The sequence below is a fragment of the Rhinolophus ferrumequinum genome, chromosome 8 (assembly GCF_004115265.2).
Source record: "Rhinolophus ferrumequinum isolate MPI-CBG mRhiFer1 chromosome 8, mRhiFer1_v1.p, whole genome shotgun sequence".
Taxonomy (NCBI): Eukaryota; Metazoa; Chordata; class Mammalia; order Chiroptera; family Rhinolophidae; genus Rhinolophus; species Rhinolophus ferrumequinum.
The window spans coordinates 16,832,491-16,849,389 of NC_046291.1; the positions used below are offsets into that span (position 1 = coordinate 16,832,491).

The window sequence follows — 16,899 nt, forward strand, 5'->3', positions numbered from 1 at the left end:
TTTTCTTCATACTAAAACAACTACTCATTTCCAGTTGGTTTGTTTTGCCTCCCTCATCAGAACTCTAATTGTTGGAGTATTCCCAGGACACTGTCGTTAGCTGTGTCTTCTTTTCTACTTAAGCGCTTTCGCTAAGTGATCTCGTAGTACCACAGTGTCACAAGATCAAATTCGTATTTCCAGCCTAGCTCTCTCCCCTGAGCTTTAAACTTGTATATTGAAATACTTACTTGAAATGTCCATTTGATGTTTAATTTTTATCCCCCTTCCCCCAAATATTCCTTCCCCATGTCAGCAAATGGTACCATCATAAATCCAGTTGCTTAGGCCAAAAAAATACATCTCCCTAGATTGTTTTTGTTTTACTTCACACCTCGCATTCACCATCATGAAGTCCAATCAAATGTACCTCCAAAATACATCCTAAATCCAACCATTTATCAACATCTTCATGGCTACAACTCTTCCATCTCTCACCTGGGCTACCACAACTGATTCCAATGTCTCTTCCTTCACTCTTGCCTCCTACAGACCTTCTTTCATGAACAAAGTGGCCAAAGTAATCTTTCTGAAGCATAAATCACGCGGTCACTTAAAAGTTATTGTGACTTCCCATTGCACTTAACCCAAGTTTCCGACCATAGCCTGTCTCCACTCCCCCGCTCTCACTTACTGTTTGTTTTAGCCATACTGGTATTCTCTCTCTCTCAAATATGCTAAGCTCATTCTCACCTCAGAGCCTTTGCATTTAAGCTCCTTGAGTGCAAGCTATCTTGCCTTAATGATCACCGTATCCCCAGCTTCTGCAACCGTGCCTGGCACATAATAGATTCCTAATAAATATTTGGGGCTCAAGAGAGTAACTATCAACTGAAGAGGAACAGGAGGGATAGGGTTAAGTAAGGTTTCACTGTCTCCATACACCAGCCAGAAGGAAGAGTGTGCAAAAGCCCACATGTGAGACAGGCCATGGCAAACTAGTAGACCTAATAAAAAGTTCAGCATGGTCTGTATGACTGGAGCATAAAGCAAGAGGTGAGACTAGAGAGATAATGCACTCTCCAGTCTTTACATGGCCTAAAGCCATGTTTAGGAGTTTGGACTTTTATTTCAAAAGCATTAGGAAGTTATTGAATACGTTTAAGCAAACAGATGTTTGATAAAGATTTATATTTGAAAAAGGTCACTCTGGCTGCAGTGTAGCTTATAAATTAGAGAAGAACCAAATTAATCCTTTGAGACCTGTTAAGGAAGTTGTTGCAATAGTCCAGACCAAAAGTTAATGTTGCCCTATGCAAGCGTTTTGGCACTAAAAAGAAAAAAAGTTGGTGGGTTCAAGAGACAGTTGGAAAATAATGATTTATCTGACATGAGGGGTAGATGAGAAGTCAAAAATGACTCCCAGGTTTCTGTCTTAAAACAACAACAACTCTGTGGACAGTGATCCCATTCACTGAAGTTCACTGAAATACAGAATGTTAGAAACAGGTTTCAGTGGGGGGCGGGGGCAGAAGCAAATGTTAGATTCAGTCTAAGAATGTTGAGTTTTAACACATGGTTCCCCTTTGATTCACTGTGCAGGTTCCTTAAAGTTGCATCACTATTTTGTGGTCATATTTGTCCCATAAATCTTAATTAGTTTTTGTATCTATCTGATATTCTTGTCCAAAAGACAAATGTGTATCAATTTTAGCATATCACAGTGAACTTTATTTGTTTTCTATCATGTGGATTAATTGCTAGTGTAATTACAGCATTGTATGAGGTACATTGAGCGGTGAAAACCATTGGTTAAGAAAAGGTGTACCTGTCACCTTTTATGAGTATTTTGATGATAAAAGTAATAATATTCATCTTATGCCCTAAAATAGTAGCCTCAACTCCCAAGTCTTTCTTCCCCTTGAAATGCTCAACATTACCTAACTTTGAATGTCTCAGTTCCAAATTTCCACTACTTACCTGATTGAGCAACACAAATATTTATTCCTGGTCTCGTAAGCTAAGGCCAAAGAATAGGCAGAGCCATACAGTCTTCAGAGCCGCCTCTTCCAGGTTATGGAAGTGGGTCTGATTTTTTTTAATTGAGATCATACTGCTTTTTGTACTTAATGTATCCTTAATTTGCCTCTTTTAATGAATATTGAGTTAGTTTTAATGGTAAATATTCAGTCAGCAATTCAATACAATGAAAAAATTATGACTAGTTGCTAATTTAGAGTCTAAAGCCAAGATGCTATAAACTTCAAAGTTGCCTGTGCTGTGGAAAAGTATCATTTAAATGGTTAAAATGCACTTTGGAGTCAGGTAAACGATATATACTAATTTTAAAACAATACATATAAGGTTAATCTGTAAAGGTAATTCTTATTGATCAGTCATACTTTATGAAAATTTCTTTGCTAAGATAAGAATTTTTGCTTTGGTAAGGGTTAGTGATGGGTGGATGGATGGATGGATGGATGGATGGATGGATGGATGGATGGAAAGTCCTTCTCCCCACTTATCTTTAATACTTACCAGTGTTAAAAATTATAATGAAATGTTGTTGCTAACACAATTCAAATAACCAGAACAAAATCATGGTCATACTGTTTATCCTGTCCCAGCTAGCCATAGTCTAGAGACTGAGAAGGAACAAAAAGAAATTAATGATTAATGTTTTTCTTCTCTACCTGGATGAATGTTCTAAACATACATGTTATATACTTGTTCGGTACATGAAATGTTTATTACATATTTTATGAAACTCTCTTGATTTAGAATATGTATAAGACTTAATTTGATTATTAATGTAAAAACGCATACTCATTTAATATACATTGTAATAAAGGAGAAAATCTCAATATTAGCTTAATAATTCTGGCCTCATTCTTCATTTACTCTAGCAATACTTTATTCCTAGTACTTGATCATATGACATTATGACCTATGAATATGGCTGTTAATTCTTTTCCATCCTAACCATAGTGCTTCTGGTGATTGGTTAAGTTTCAGAACCCTTGCTGTAGATCAGTGGATCTCAACAAAGGGCAGTTTTATCCCCTAGGGGACACTTGATAATGTCTGTCATTTTTGGTTGTCACAACTAGGGAGGGGGATGAGGCTACTGTTATCTAGTAGGTAGAGGCCTGGCATATTACTAAACATGTTACAGTGTACAGGACAGGCCCCTGACAACAACAACAAAATTGTCCCACCCAGAATGTGCCAGTAGTGCTGAGATTGAGAAACCCTCATCTAGATGTGTAGTAAGATAAATTATATGTCCCAAGAAAGTTACCTCTGAGGTTATGTAAGTTTCCCTCTGAACAGTAGATGTCACTCTAATCCAGAGAGTTCGGTTTATTAGAGAGGATTTCCCAGTTATATTATGTTCTGCTTCCTCAGATCCTGCCAGTTTTACGGAGATAACTAAAGACTGTGATGAGAATAAAGAAAACAAAACCCCAGAAGGACCTCAAGGAGAGGTTGATTGGCTCCAGCAGTATGATATGGAGCGGGAACGGGAAGAGCAAGAGCTTCAGCAGGCGTTGGCTCAGAGCCTTCAGGAGCAGGTAAGATGTTTATATTGCTGCTTTCTCCATACCTGTCTTTCCCAAGAAATAGAATAATAGTAATAAATTAATTAATTAATTAATTAATTAACTGACATATTAAGCACTTACTGTGTGTCCAGGTGATTTATATACAGTAAGTCATTGAGCCACCAAAACAAACAAAAAAACTTCTTTGGGGCTTTGCATTGGCTTTGAAACAGAAACATTGACAGTTTTTCTGCTTTTAAAAATCCAAATGCAACAAAATATATTGTTGGCTACCTCCCATTACTATAATTAATTGCATGTTAAAGCAAGATGTGTTATTATAGATCACCCCAGGCCAACATTATTTTGCATGCTGTACAAGCAGCCAGTATACCACTGTGATTTTATTGTTTATTTTAAGGCAATGTATTTATTTTGGTCATTTTCTCACAATATGAGTCCTTTCCTATGAATTATTTGAACATAAAATTCTTAGGAATATTATCTGAATATTGTCTGAATTTTAGATTTTAGTCATAGACTAACATCTGCTCCTTATGTAGTAATTTTTTCTTCAATTTTTAGTTTTTTATGCTTATATTTGCCAAAGCTGGTTGATTTGCACTGTTGTAGTCACCTGAGGAATCTGACTAAAAGGTGATGTTTTCATGGCTGTCTAATCCTGTGCAATCTGAGTCATGTTAGTAATAAAAATGTACCAAGACTCCCTAGAATGCATGCACAGTTTTAGTGTGTACAAATAATCAGGTTAAGAAATAGAACTTCTCTAGAACAGTGTGTCTCAAGATTAACTGCACATTAATATTATCTGGGGACCTTTTAAAAATACTGATCCCTGGGTGGTTCTGCCCTTCAGAAATTCTGACGTAATTGATCTGGGCATTTAGATTTTTGTGGTATATAAAAACTTCACCTAGTGATTTTAATGTGCAGCTAAGGTTGAGAACTGCTGCTTTAAAACCATTTCAAAGCCAGCTGTTCTGTATCATTTTATTTATAGAAAGTACCTCCCTGGCTGCCTTGTTATCAAGATGTATACATGTCAAACTATTTTACAAATAATATGTAGTCATCATTTTTTTTTTTTTTTAAAGATTTTTTATTTCGGGAAGGGGAACAGGACTTTATTGGAGAACAGTGTGTACTTCCGGGACTTTTCCAAGTCAAATTGTGGTCCTTTCAATCTTAGTTGTGGAGGGCGCAGCTCAGCTCCAGGTCCAGTTGCTGTTTTCTAGTTGCAGGGGGCGCAGCCCACCATCCCTTGCGGGAGTCAACCGGCAACCTTGTCTTTGAGAGGATGCACTCCAACCAACTGAGCCACCCGGGAGCTCAGCGGCAGCTCATTGGCTTCATTCTAGTTGCGGAGGGCGCCGCTTGCTGGCCCATGTGGGAATCGAACCGGCAGCCCCGTTGCCCAGAGCCCGCGCTCTAACCAACTGAGCTACCCGTCCGCCCCGTAGTCATCATTTTTTTAAGAAAACTTGATTTTAATGTAAAAAAACCAAGGTCTGACTTCTTAATAGTAGTACCTTATAGTGCAGAGAAAGAAAAAATTCAGCACCCCTCTTTTTTCATAGATGAAAGACATTTATGTTATTTCTTGTCAGCTGACTGAATTAAAACTCTTATTTTTCTCAGATATGAGGGTGGGGTTATAAAATGAAGTTTCTTTAGTTTGATATACCCACATCATTCTATTAATAACTAAAAGAGTCACCTTCCAGTTTCAGCTTAGACTTTATATATTTGAATAAGTTTAAGTAATCTTATTTCCTCTTAGAGAATATCTCTGTTGCTTTCTTGAACACAGTATTATTGCTACCAGTACTATAATTCAGAATAGCTCATTTTAAGCTTCTTACATACTTTACTAACTTTAAAAACAAGTCTAGAATTGAGGAAAGTATAAAACAGTTGCTTAAATTAAATTTTTTCTTTATTCATACACTGTAAATTCTCTTTTCTCTAAAGATGAGAGGGGGGAAATTTATAGTCAGCATTTCCCTATTCCTTTTTATAATTAGTCATCTAGATGAGACATTTTCAGAGGTACTAATTTTTCTAAGAAAATCTCAGATGTATTAGAAAAGTAACAGTCAACAGCATTCATTTAGTATTTACTGAGCACTTATTATGTGTGTTGGTTTCTTTAGCTAGAACAAAAATAGAAATCTATGAATAATACCCTGTGGAAATATTGTTTATCTTGCTGTCATAGACTTAGGGTCAGTGATGTGCTAGAGCCAGCTCAGTGTCAGCTCAGAGAGCCATCTATTACACACCTCTTTCCAACTCTGCATTCAGTGTCACATTGTTAGCTTAAAATTGGCCACGGTGGGAACGCTTATACCATGGAAATTGGCAAACACTATAAATCAGGGGAGAGGAAAGACAGCAATTTACTAAGTGTTTGCTATAAGCCAGCTGTTTCGTATGTGTAAGAAGAAAAAGGGGATGACATCATAGTGTCACATTGAATGGCTTTAGGTTGGCAAGCCAAATGTCACTGACTAGAGGAGACAGCATTTAAGCCTTTTTAATCCCCAAGGTTATTGTTTTAGGAGGATGGTGTTGGAAAAAGTAAAGAATTTCTTTAGATCCTTCAAAATGTCATATTCCAAGCATCCAGAAGATTATGGAAAATATTTGCAAATATTTCCACAGCAACTAATTTTATCCTCATTAAATAAGTTTAATTACTACCTTTTAACTACCTTAGTTTTGTTCTTATTCCTTTAGGAGGTTTGGGAACAGAAAGAAGATGATGACCTCAAAAGAGCTACAGAGTTAAGTCTTCAAGGTATGGCGATCATTTTAATTACATTTTTTTAAATGGTGAAATATATCACACAGAGAGGAACATATAAAATGTGTTTGTTATTTTTAATAACAATAACGAATTTGATCACTTCCCAGGTAAAGAAATAGAATCTTAGAAGTTATCTGGGTACCCGTCCTTCCCCCTCCCTGCCAGAGGAAGCCACTATTCTAACATTTGTATTCATCAGTAACTTGCTTTTTGAAAAAAAAATCACATTTATTATCTCCATATCCCTAAACCAACAAACTATGTATGTATGTATGTATGTACGTATGTATGTAACAGCAAGGACAGTCTGTCTGTAATCCATCTATGTGAAAACAGTACTGCTACTGTTAGGAGACTCCTGGTAGACGATAAGGTAGCTTCAGTTTCCCCAGAGCTCATTCTAGAGAAGTCAGTGGGCAGAGTGAGAATTCAGAAGCATAAGGTTCACCATAGTCATGGCATTTGGCAGAACTAATATATGAACCAGGTACAGGAAGTCCACAGGGGCATGTAGTCATGGGAAATAAGCTCACTATATTTTCTGTTTCTAGATCACTGTAGCCTTTCTCCAGCTCTCAGAGATAGATCGAAACAGAACACTTTGGTGATGCAAAATGAGTGTTCTAGGGTGGTCTAGACACCAGGGCATGGAGAAAGAGCAAGAATTTCACTAGCACATGTTTGAGAGAGTTACAGATCAGAATTCAAGCTAGGCTCATCCAGGCATCTCTGTCCTCAGATTAAAAAGATGGTGCTGATGGTGGTGATGACTGTCTCGGGTCAGTTTGCTCCCATGTGGACTAATTGCCCTCTATATCCGTGCACAGCTATCCTGAGATCTCCCTAATTGTTCTCCTGGGAATTCCCTCTGATTCTCTCGTCTGTTTGGATCTCCCATTTCCTGTCTCACTCTGCCTTGTTCTTCATCTGCTTGTCCTTTGATAAGAGAGCATCCCCACGAGTTTTCTTGAAAAAGAGGGGATATGACTTAGATTTTTTTTGGAGACCTTGCAAGTTTCATCATATTTGAGTATTTGGTTAATAGCCTGGCTAAATATAGAATTAATTCCAGGTTTACAGTCAATCTGAAAGTATTGTTTCCCGCCGACTTTATGCTGCTGGATGGGAGAAATCTTGTTTGCAGGGTTGCTGTATGAAAACTCTAAAGCTGTTTCTTCTTGATCCTGATGTGACCTCTTTTTTCTCTGAAAGCTTGTAGGATCTTCTCTTTGTTTCTGTTGTGATGAAGCTTCATGGTGATGTGCCTTGACATGGGTCTGTTTCGTCCATCTTGCTGGGCACTTGATAGATCATTTTAATCTAGAAACTTGTGTCCTTGAATTCTAAGATATTTTCACTAATTTTCTGCCTTCCACTTTCTCTCTTTTCTTTTTTTGAAACTCCTATTATCCAGACCTCCTAGTATGGTCCTCTTAATTTTCTCATCTCTTCTCTTTAGTTTTCCATCTTTTTGTCATTTTACTCTACTCTTGGGAAGTTTCTCCAACCTCATCTCTAACGCCAAACCTTCTTTTGAGTGTTTTATTTCTATCATATTTCTAATTTTTAAGAACTGATTTGTTTTGTGAATATTCCTTTTTTAATAAGTTTTTTGTTTGATTTGCTTTGGTTCATGGAAGCAATACCATCTCAATTCTTGAGGATATTAAATATAGTTTGTTTATTTCAAGTTTACTATTCTTGAATAAATTCTTTCCTCATTGCTCTGTCCTGTGTGTTTATTACGGTCTTTATATTTCTTGTTAGAAGCTTTCCTCAGCTATCTAGTGATCCTTGACTGTCAGCTTATGGTTAAGAATAGGGGACTGAAAAGATGATTGGAAGCTCTGAGCACATGAATAACTAGGGCTTGACGACTTTTGAGTTTTACAGGATGGGACCATTTGGAGGAGGACGTTTCTATTTTATCCTTTCTCTCGGACTGGTCAGATTCCTAAAGAAGGGTTTTCTAATCTCTGGCCTTTGCCTAAAGGTAAAAGATGTGGCTGCCAGAGTTCTGGGAGCCAAGTATAAGAATAGGGCTGGAGCAGGGATGGGGGTTGTTACAGTCATCTTTCAGTATGCAAACTGTCACCTACTCCCATTTTCAGTATGGTACCCATGGCTTCCTCTGTGCTTGGCATCCCGCAATCCAGAGACTATTTTACCCTCTCCACGGAATAAAGAGCTCCAGACTTCTGTCATTGCCTAGCAGCATGAAATGGTGGAAAGTGGATCTAGGAATCTTTCTCAAACAACTTTCACTTAATCCTTATTTTTATCCTCCCCTTAGCCTCCAGTTTCAGAGGTGCTTCCAAGTTGTATGCTTTTTGAAGATGCTGTGATGTAAATTGGATTGGTTCTCAGTTTTTCCATTACTGGCTTAGGATTTGGCTTTGGGTTTCTTAGGTCTGCTAAGTCCGTCTACCCATCTACTTTTCAGCTTCCAGAAGTTTGAGGCCATAGTCTTTTTCCTGTTCTTCCCATTCTTAGGTAGTCAGGTACTTTCAACAACTCTATGCTGTGATTTTAGTGGAATTAATTATATTTCAAAGCAAAGAGCCATTTATGTACGAATGCTCCTGGAAGTCTTTATTTAAAGCAATTAATAAAGATGGAATCTTCCAATGGAAGCGCATTACTAAAGAAAAAAAATGGATCTTGGATTTGTTTGTTTGTTTAGTGTATTTTTAGGTGAGATTTAAGAGTTAAAGGTTGAATTTCCTTTATTTTTGTTAAATTTCCAAAAAAATGATTTAATATTAAAGAGAATGAAAGGATACTGACCTCTTTTCTGTGACATAATTTATATTTACTGGTGTTACTTACAATATGCACCATGTACTTCAAATCTAACATACGGTTTATGTAATACGGAATTTAATAAAATTGGGTTAACTTTCAAATTATATTCTCTTCAGTTTTATTCCTTTCTTACGTGAGTTATATGCCCTAATATATAAATATATAAAAAAGAAAAAGAAGCATTTCTTTTACAGATAGTGGTGCCTGAATTGTGATTCCCCAGCGTTTGTTGGGTGAATTGGAACTCTAATAATACGTTTTATGTTTTCTTACAATGATAGCATGTGTCCTCAAGCTGTTTTTTTATCTTCTTAATCATGTCTTTGTGTCTGTTCCAAGAAATTTTACAAGACTCTGCATTTGTGTTCTTCAGAATTTAACAACTCTTTTCTGGATTCATTGGGTTCTGATGAGGACTCTGGAAATGAAGATGTTTTAGATATGGAATACACAGAAGCTGAAGCTGAGGAACTGAAAAGAAATGCTGAGGTAGGTGCCGTTTTGTTTCCGGAGTAGAACTGGTCAACAGTCAGTATTACTCCTGCTCTTTATCTTCAAAGGCCCCACTATCAGTTTCCATTGCAGGTTCATTTCTGCCTGTTTGGCAGCCACGAAATGGTTTTCACTTTCTTTTGTTCTTTGCTCCTCATTTCTTTTAAGATTCAGAACAAAATGAAACAAAAACAGAAATACATCCTCACCACTTTATGTGCATGTTAGGTAATTGAGGAACATGGCTCTCAAAGTCATGTTTGTTAAATCACCTTTTAGCTCTACCAAAACTATGAAAACTGTTCAATTAATGATGTTAGCTAGAGCACATTGGAATCTTTTTTTTATTCTTCTCTTTCCTTAAATAATTGCTTTTTTCCAAATTTTTGTAATTTTAATTACTCAGGGTCCCACTGTTCTAACAAAACTATGAGCATTTTGACATATTCTTTTGTCATCCCTACACCCAAGTATGCTTTTAAAAAAATCATAGTATATAATTTTTATCCTGTTTGTTAAAGACTAATTATTAATACATTTTATTTTTAATGGCTATACTATATTTCTTCAAATGAACATACTATTTTATTTTTAACATTGAGCATTTAAGTTTTTTCTGTTTTTTCACTGTGATAAATAATACATTGAAGAATTTTGTAAGATTGTAATGTTTTCTATATTTAGGAATTTTCTTTAAGTAAGTCCCCAGAAGTAAATTACTACATCAAAGTTTATGAATATTTTAATGGTTTCTGGTTTACATATAATATATTTCTTCCCAAAATTGTACCTCATAGTGCTGCCTCTGTGCAGGAGTATCCCTTTTTAATTTTGTTTTGTTTTTCTACTAACAGTATTTTAATAGCGTTTTTAAAAATCTTTAAATATTGACTATTTCCAGTACTTAACTGTGAACATACCATTTTTATGGAGCTGTGGTTACTGTGCACATTCATGTGGGTTTGAAAACAAGGTAACATCTTGGTGAGACCCACGTTGAGTTTTTTAAAAATAACTGAACCTTGTATTGAGTTGCTACACCACTAACTGCTTAACCATTATTGGGCCTATTGTTAGTTCCAACTTTTCGTTATTAAAGATAATGCTACACTAAATAATTTTATACAAGTATTCTCTCCTTTTGAATTATTTTCTTGGGAGACATTCTTAGTTGGGAGTAGAATTCTTGGGTCAAAGGATACGAACAATACCAACCACTGGATGTTTTATTAAATCTGACTACACACACACTAAAAGTTAGCCATCTCAGCTTTGATAATAAATTTAAATGTAGTATTTTGCTTTGATTCAAGAGTCGTGCCCACTTCTGTTTTCCAGACAGGAAATCTTCCTCACTCCTATCGGCTCATCAGTGTTGTCAGTCACATCGGTAGCACTTCTTCTTCAGGTAAATGGACATCGTGAGGTCAGCATTTTATAAATGAAGTAACCAGCATTCACTCCTTATTAGGTCGCTCTTCGCCTAGTTTTGTGAGGTGTAAGTTGAACGCATGAAGAAAAACTTTGAAACCTTTTATCTTGTACATGTTTTTTGAATGTGTTTAGAAACATTTTGGGGGGGTAAGGTGTATGGGGTGGCTGTTTCTTTCTGAAATTTCCTGTACCTGAGAAAAATTCAATAATGTGTTTTAAAAACCTGAATTTTCTGATTTGATTTCTTTCAGGTCATTACATTAGTGATGTGTATGACATTAAGAAGCAGGCCTGGTTTACTTACAATGATCTCGAGGTATCGAAAATCCAAGAGGCTTCCGTGCAGAGTGACCGGGATCGGAGTGGTTATATCTTCTTTTATATGCACAAGTGAGAAACCAGCAGATCTGAAGCCAGGGCTGAAAAAGTCACCCAACTCTTTCTTCTTCCTTGAAGGATAAAATGTTTCTGTCACTTAATTGATTGATAATTTTTGGGTTTTGTTAACCTTTGCTTAGGGTTCATGTCTTGATTATTTCCTTATAAGTCCAGAATATGTTCATTAATTACTCATCACATAGTTGCATTTAGATACAGAGCTTAAGGCTGTTTTATAATAGAAGCTGTCTTCTCATAAACCATTTTAGTCTTCCAGTTGGATTAGCTAGAAGATCTGATACAAACATGGGAGCTACATAGCATTTTTATGAAAGCTAGCTATTGCCAGCTTCCTCCCTCCTAGTGTTCTCAAAACTCAGCAATTGGGGTTAAGATGGTGATCAAATGATTGAGCTGCTTATTGAATAAAATTTAGGCACCAAATGGGATTGTGCAGGCTTTATGTACTTTCTGTCTATTCTTTGGCTTTGCTCACTGAATGCTAATTTTGTTTTATTTTAAGGGAGATCTTTGATGAGCTGCTGGAAACAGAAAAGAATTCTCAGGCACTTAGCATGGAAGTGGGGAAGACCACTCGCCAGGCCTCGTGAGGAACAAACTCCTGGGTTGGCAGTGTGCACTGCGTATTCTCTCTTACTGTCACCCACCTCACTCTCCTCTGCTCGAGGAGAATTTGGAACTCTACTTGATGCGGGAGCAACAAACAGCTCAGGGCCAAACCAAACGACGAAAATTGTAGTTACGCAGAATGCTCCATGCTAATTGTTTTATGGCAACTTTGGTCTCATATCTGTAGCTGATTATCCTCTTTTTCTCCTACAAGAGTAGCACTTCCTTTTGTCTTAGGAATACATGTTGTAAATATATATATATATGTACATACACACACATATATGTGGAATGAATGGAGCCTTAAATAGTTAGGGTGAGCCACCAGAGTATGCCTGCTCAAAATTAATAGCACAGCAGTTTGGAGAAGAAATGAGGTTGTCACAGAGTCCATTCTCCTGAGAAATGTGTGGAGATACACATATCAGTTGGCATTTAGTGTTTATGTTCTTTGAGTAGTTTCACTCAAGTCTGTAATCTTTCATGTGTGTTTCTGATTAGTAAAGTTCACTGGAAAACCAGCTCTCCATGTTACACTAATGACAGTTTGTCCTCCTTGCAAAGGAAGGGCATTTCTGCCACCTGACTTGGGGGGCTTTTTTAAAAAATTATTTCATGGATTTGTAATGCTTTTGCTGTTTACATGCAGTCCCAAGAAATGGATTGTTGGTGCTCGGAATGTGTTATGGTCCCACATTTGGTATTCATTGTACACTTTATATTTTCTTTAAAGAGAATCCTTCACACAGTGTATTCATTGTATATGATCTATTATTATTATGATGGTGAAGATAGAATCTTTTATTTTTCTTCTGTATCATTCTTCCATGGAGCAAGCATTACCCTAACAGATTGTAACCAAAACTTTAAGAGGTAGGAAACTAATATTGTCTCATTTGGGACTCTCCCGCAAGGATACTTAAGGATAAGGAAGAAGGCTAGCATCTCTGTCTGTCAAACATAGAGACATCAAGAGGAGTATTCTTGTGTTAAAGCTAAAACTCTGGACCACTGCAGCTAAAAGCCCTACTGCAAATATAAAGTAAATACATAACCTGTAGGATAAAGCTTGAACATTTAACCATTTGCTGTCTGGCTTTGCCCTTAAAATAGGGTGGGAATTAAAATGTGATCTGTTTAGGTAATCCCAAGAACTAACACATAACAAAGGTGCGTAATATATTTATCTTACTTTTTAGGTGCTTTGAGTTGAAGCTAAATGGGGATACAACATTAAGTGCTACATTAGTCATTCTGATGACATAACCAGTTTGGTTAAGCAGCTTGTGAAACCATATAAAGAATGAATCTGAGAGTAGAATTCTGTCCAAAAAATAATTGTGTTAGCCCAGGAATCATTAGGATCACACAGAGTTAGGTATAGCAAAATGAAGCCTTCAGTATTTTCTTTCATTTTTTATTTTTCTTTCATTGTAAACGAGAAGATTACTCTTCAGTTCTGTGGTGGGGACAAAACCATATCAGATTTTCAAGGGGAGAAAACATTTTGAAGTCAGTCATCATCACAGAAGATGCAGCATCTTTTCTGGAAGATTGCCTTCAGAGGGCTCCAGCCCCACTCGTGAACCTTGGATGTGTCTGACATAAGTTACCTCTTCTTAAACTTTGAATCTTTGAATCATAAACAGCCCCAGTACTTTTGCTTAACTACTGATAAAAGCTTTGCTTCCTACCATTTATTTACATCTTACTCTAGTGAACGTCCCAAAATGATACGGTGGTAGGATATGCAGGAGTAATAGAGAACAGAGGAAAGTATTTGTTTTAAAAGCTCACTTTTTTATGTTTTGATCTATTTCCACTGGGGAGCCTTTTGTTTTTCTTGAAAATAACTGGTTTTCTCATAAACAAATGAAGTGGTGATCAAATTCTTTAGCTATTTATTCTCTTCCCTGTGTCTGTATTTGAGAGCTTTGAGAGGTGCTGTTAAAAAGGAATGATTTGAAGTGAGACGTACATTAGAGCATAAAAAAATTAGAAATAATGCTCTAAGCCTAGGTTGCCCAAGAAGTACCCTCAATTGATTTGCATTTCATAGCTTGTGTGTATGTATGGTTTAGAAGTACACTTGGCTCAAAAACCTAATTTGATTTGATCTTCATGTCTCGGGAGGGACTTACTAGTTGACTGTAGGTTAGTGGGATAAATGAGTTATCTCGCTGCCCATATACTTGCAAGTTTGGGACTTGAATTTTCCTTGTTATCTATTCATTGTTGTATCCTGATCAGCTTTCCTCTCTCCCTTCACTCTTTTAACTGTTACCCCTTTTACAGAGTTACTTTTTCATTTTGGTTCAGTGAAGGGTTAATGACTACAGATGGAGGTTTCAGCTGGACCATGTTGATGGGGTTTGTTGTTTTGTTTTGAGCTGACTATATATTTAAAAATTATAAGTGGATAATATTTTTTGTGCAGTATGATCAGTTTGCTCAGAATTGGGGGATGGGGGCATTTGGCATGTTGGGGCCAAGGGACATAGGGACAGAGTACTTCAGTCCCAGGTAGCCTACACAATGACTAACTTTCCTATTTAAAATACCACGTGGTTACAGTACTTTAAATGACATTGAATTGGAACTTGACAGCGCTTAGTTCTGCACACAGCTGAATTTTTTGGAAGGGAAAACTAAACTGAAATTTAAACTTGATTCTCATCAGCTAATATTATGGAGAGTTGGAAAGTTGCATGTGGCCAGATGCCATCTAGTGTCACTTTAGTAGCCATGACTATAATTTAGGCCTATGAGGAGATAGACTTTTTTATGGAGGATGTGTTTATGTGTGTGTGCACATAAGTTTTGTTTGAGCAGGATAGAAAAGAAGCAAATCCATGACTTGTTCTTCTATTTATATTTTGATTCCAAAAGCTATTTGTTTACGTGGCAATGGTCTGTTAACTTCAGGCCTAACTTAATGGTTCAATAGCAGATATAACAAATGTAAATGTGTTTACATTTTAAGAAGTATGCAGTGATACTTAAAGATCAGTTAAATAACTCTGGGAGGCAAACATTAGACTACACATTTCTTTATTTCTGTCTGATCAAATGTAAAATTCTTCTAAAAGAGAAGCTTTAAGAATTAAAACCGCAGCAAGTGAATTCATGACTTATTCTTCCATACTGCAATTACCATTATGTAACTATATAAATATAGCTACAGCTACAGATATAGTTGTATAATGAAAACTATTTGGACACACCTAAATTAAAGAGATTCTTGGCAGTGTCCGATACATAGAGCATTATGAGTGTAGAGAGAGCACGGGGGAGGACGGGGTGGAAATATAAAGAAAAGTAGTTTGTAAACTCATTTGTGGTCTACTGAAAAGAGATTATATTAAAACAAATAAAAACATTGCCCTTCTTGCCCTTCTCTGTCCTCCGAAATGACTAGTGGATGCTCTTAGTCATCCAGCCTTTTTTCCCCCATTTGATTTAATTGACCCCCTTAAGTAGTGTCTTGTTTTAAACCAGGGAAACAGTTAGGTCTCCAAGTACAGGTGGAGCTTGTATAGATGAAGAGATTTTTACAAAGATCAACAACCCAGTACCAGATGCAAGTCACATAATTGTCCCCTAAAATTAGATATGTCCTTTTCCTCCCCATCTTGCTTTACACTGAGTAATGCACTCTTTAAATGTACAAAAACTAAACAGAAATCTGCCCTCAAACATCCTTCTAATTCATTACTTCAAAATTCTTATTTTGTCTCAATGTATTAACATCTGAAAAAATATATATATGTTATATATATATATATTATATATATATATAATATATATATATATATATATTTTAAATTGGGAAACTATAGTTTGTTAGGCCTTGAGAGTTTTGTGACAATTCTTTTGCTGTGTCTCACCACAATCATTGAGTCCTTTATGGCATGCTTTGATTACTAGACTTCAGGCAGTCTCTTTCGTTGTATCATATTTATCAACAATGAGTACATTTTCCTTACCACGTGTGCTGTGTCTAAGGTTTTGAATAAAAAGTGTGCCAGTATGAATATAAGCAGTTGATTTTGGTAACATTGGACTTTATTCTTAAAGTACAGAGGTTTGAAGTATAGGCATGTACACTGGCCTAAGAATAGAGTGGATGGAGGGTGTGGATTAGGATCCAGGTTCGTTAGATCATATGTCAAAACGAGCCATCGGCTAGCCTGGTCTATTTCAAGAACGGAGAGGGTGCAAAGAGTGAGACTGCATGTGGTTGTACTTGCCTCTCGTCCCCAGATTTCCCTCCGACTTCTCTGGCCTGTTAGTGTTTGTTTATGCTACAGAGAGAAAAACAAGAAGTAAGCTTTCTACACTTTGCATAATTGAGCCACTACCAGGTTTGCTGGCAGCGTTGGCCACGTGATCTGTGAGGTGATTTTCTTTGTGTTCAGAGTGACTTCTGATTCTTATTCTTTGTTGTTTTGTATGGAGCGGCACTTTATCTGTGTTTTAGCAGAATTGATCCTCTGTGTCCTTGACGGTTTTTCCTTGTTTGGGTTTCCTTTTTAAATTATGCATAGAGTTTTTTTGTGTGTGAAATTAAAGCCTTTATTAACCTTGTGTTGGTTCGACTGTTATTTCTGAAAAGGACATATTCTTGCAGACACTTAACCAGTTGAAGTTGTGGAAATCACCTTCCATTGGCCTTCTGACTTGGACTTCCGTGTGGTACTGTTAAACTTAAAGGAAATGGAATGGCAACCCAGCGTACGCCCAGAGTCAGAACCGAGTGCCCGTTGTTTTCATCTGGGGAGCCAGTGAAGCTTTGCAGAGGTTCCG

The 16,899-nt window shown here is 36.7% G+C and overlaps 1 protein-coding gene across 6 annotated transcripts in view; it reads left to right on the top strand.

Annotated features, from left to right (window-relative positions):
* Nucleotides 1-16,680, top strand: part of USP37 (ubiquitin specific peptidase 37) — a 75,541-nt gene extending 58,861 nt beyond the window's left edge. For all 6 annotated transcript variants that reach the window (XM_033113007.1, XM_033113006.1, XM_033113005.1 and 3 more), the window contains 6 exons: nt 3,388-3,554; nt 6,285-6,345; nt 9,533-9,648; nt 10,990-11,059; nt 11,337-11,475; nt 11,987-16,680. In XM_033113007.1, coding sequence (XP_032968898.1) covers nt 3,388-3,554; nt 6,285-6,345; nt 9,533-9,648; nt 10,990-11,059; nt 11,337-11,475; nt 11,987-12,074 — 641 coding nt within the window. In that variant the 3' untranslated portion in view covers nt 12,075-16,680. The remainder of the gene's footprint in view (nt 1-3,387; nt 3,555-6,284; nt 6,346-9,532; nt 9,649-10,989; nt 11,060-11,336; nt 11,476-11,986) is intronic.
* The last annotated feature ends 219 nt before the right edge of the window (nt 16,681-16,899 follow it).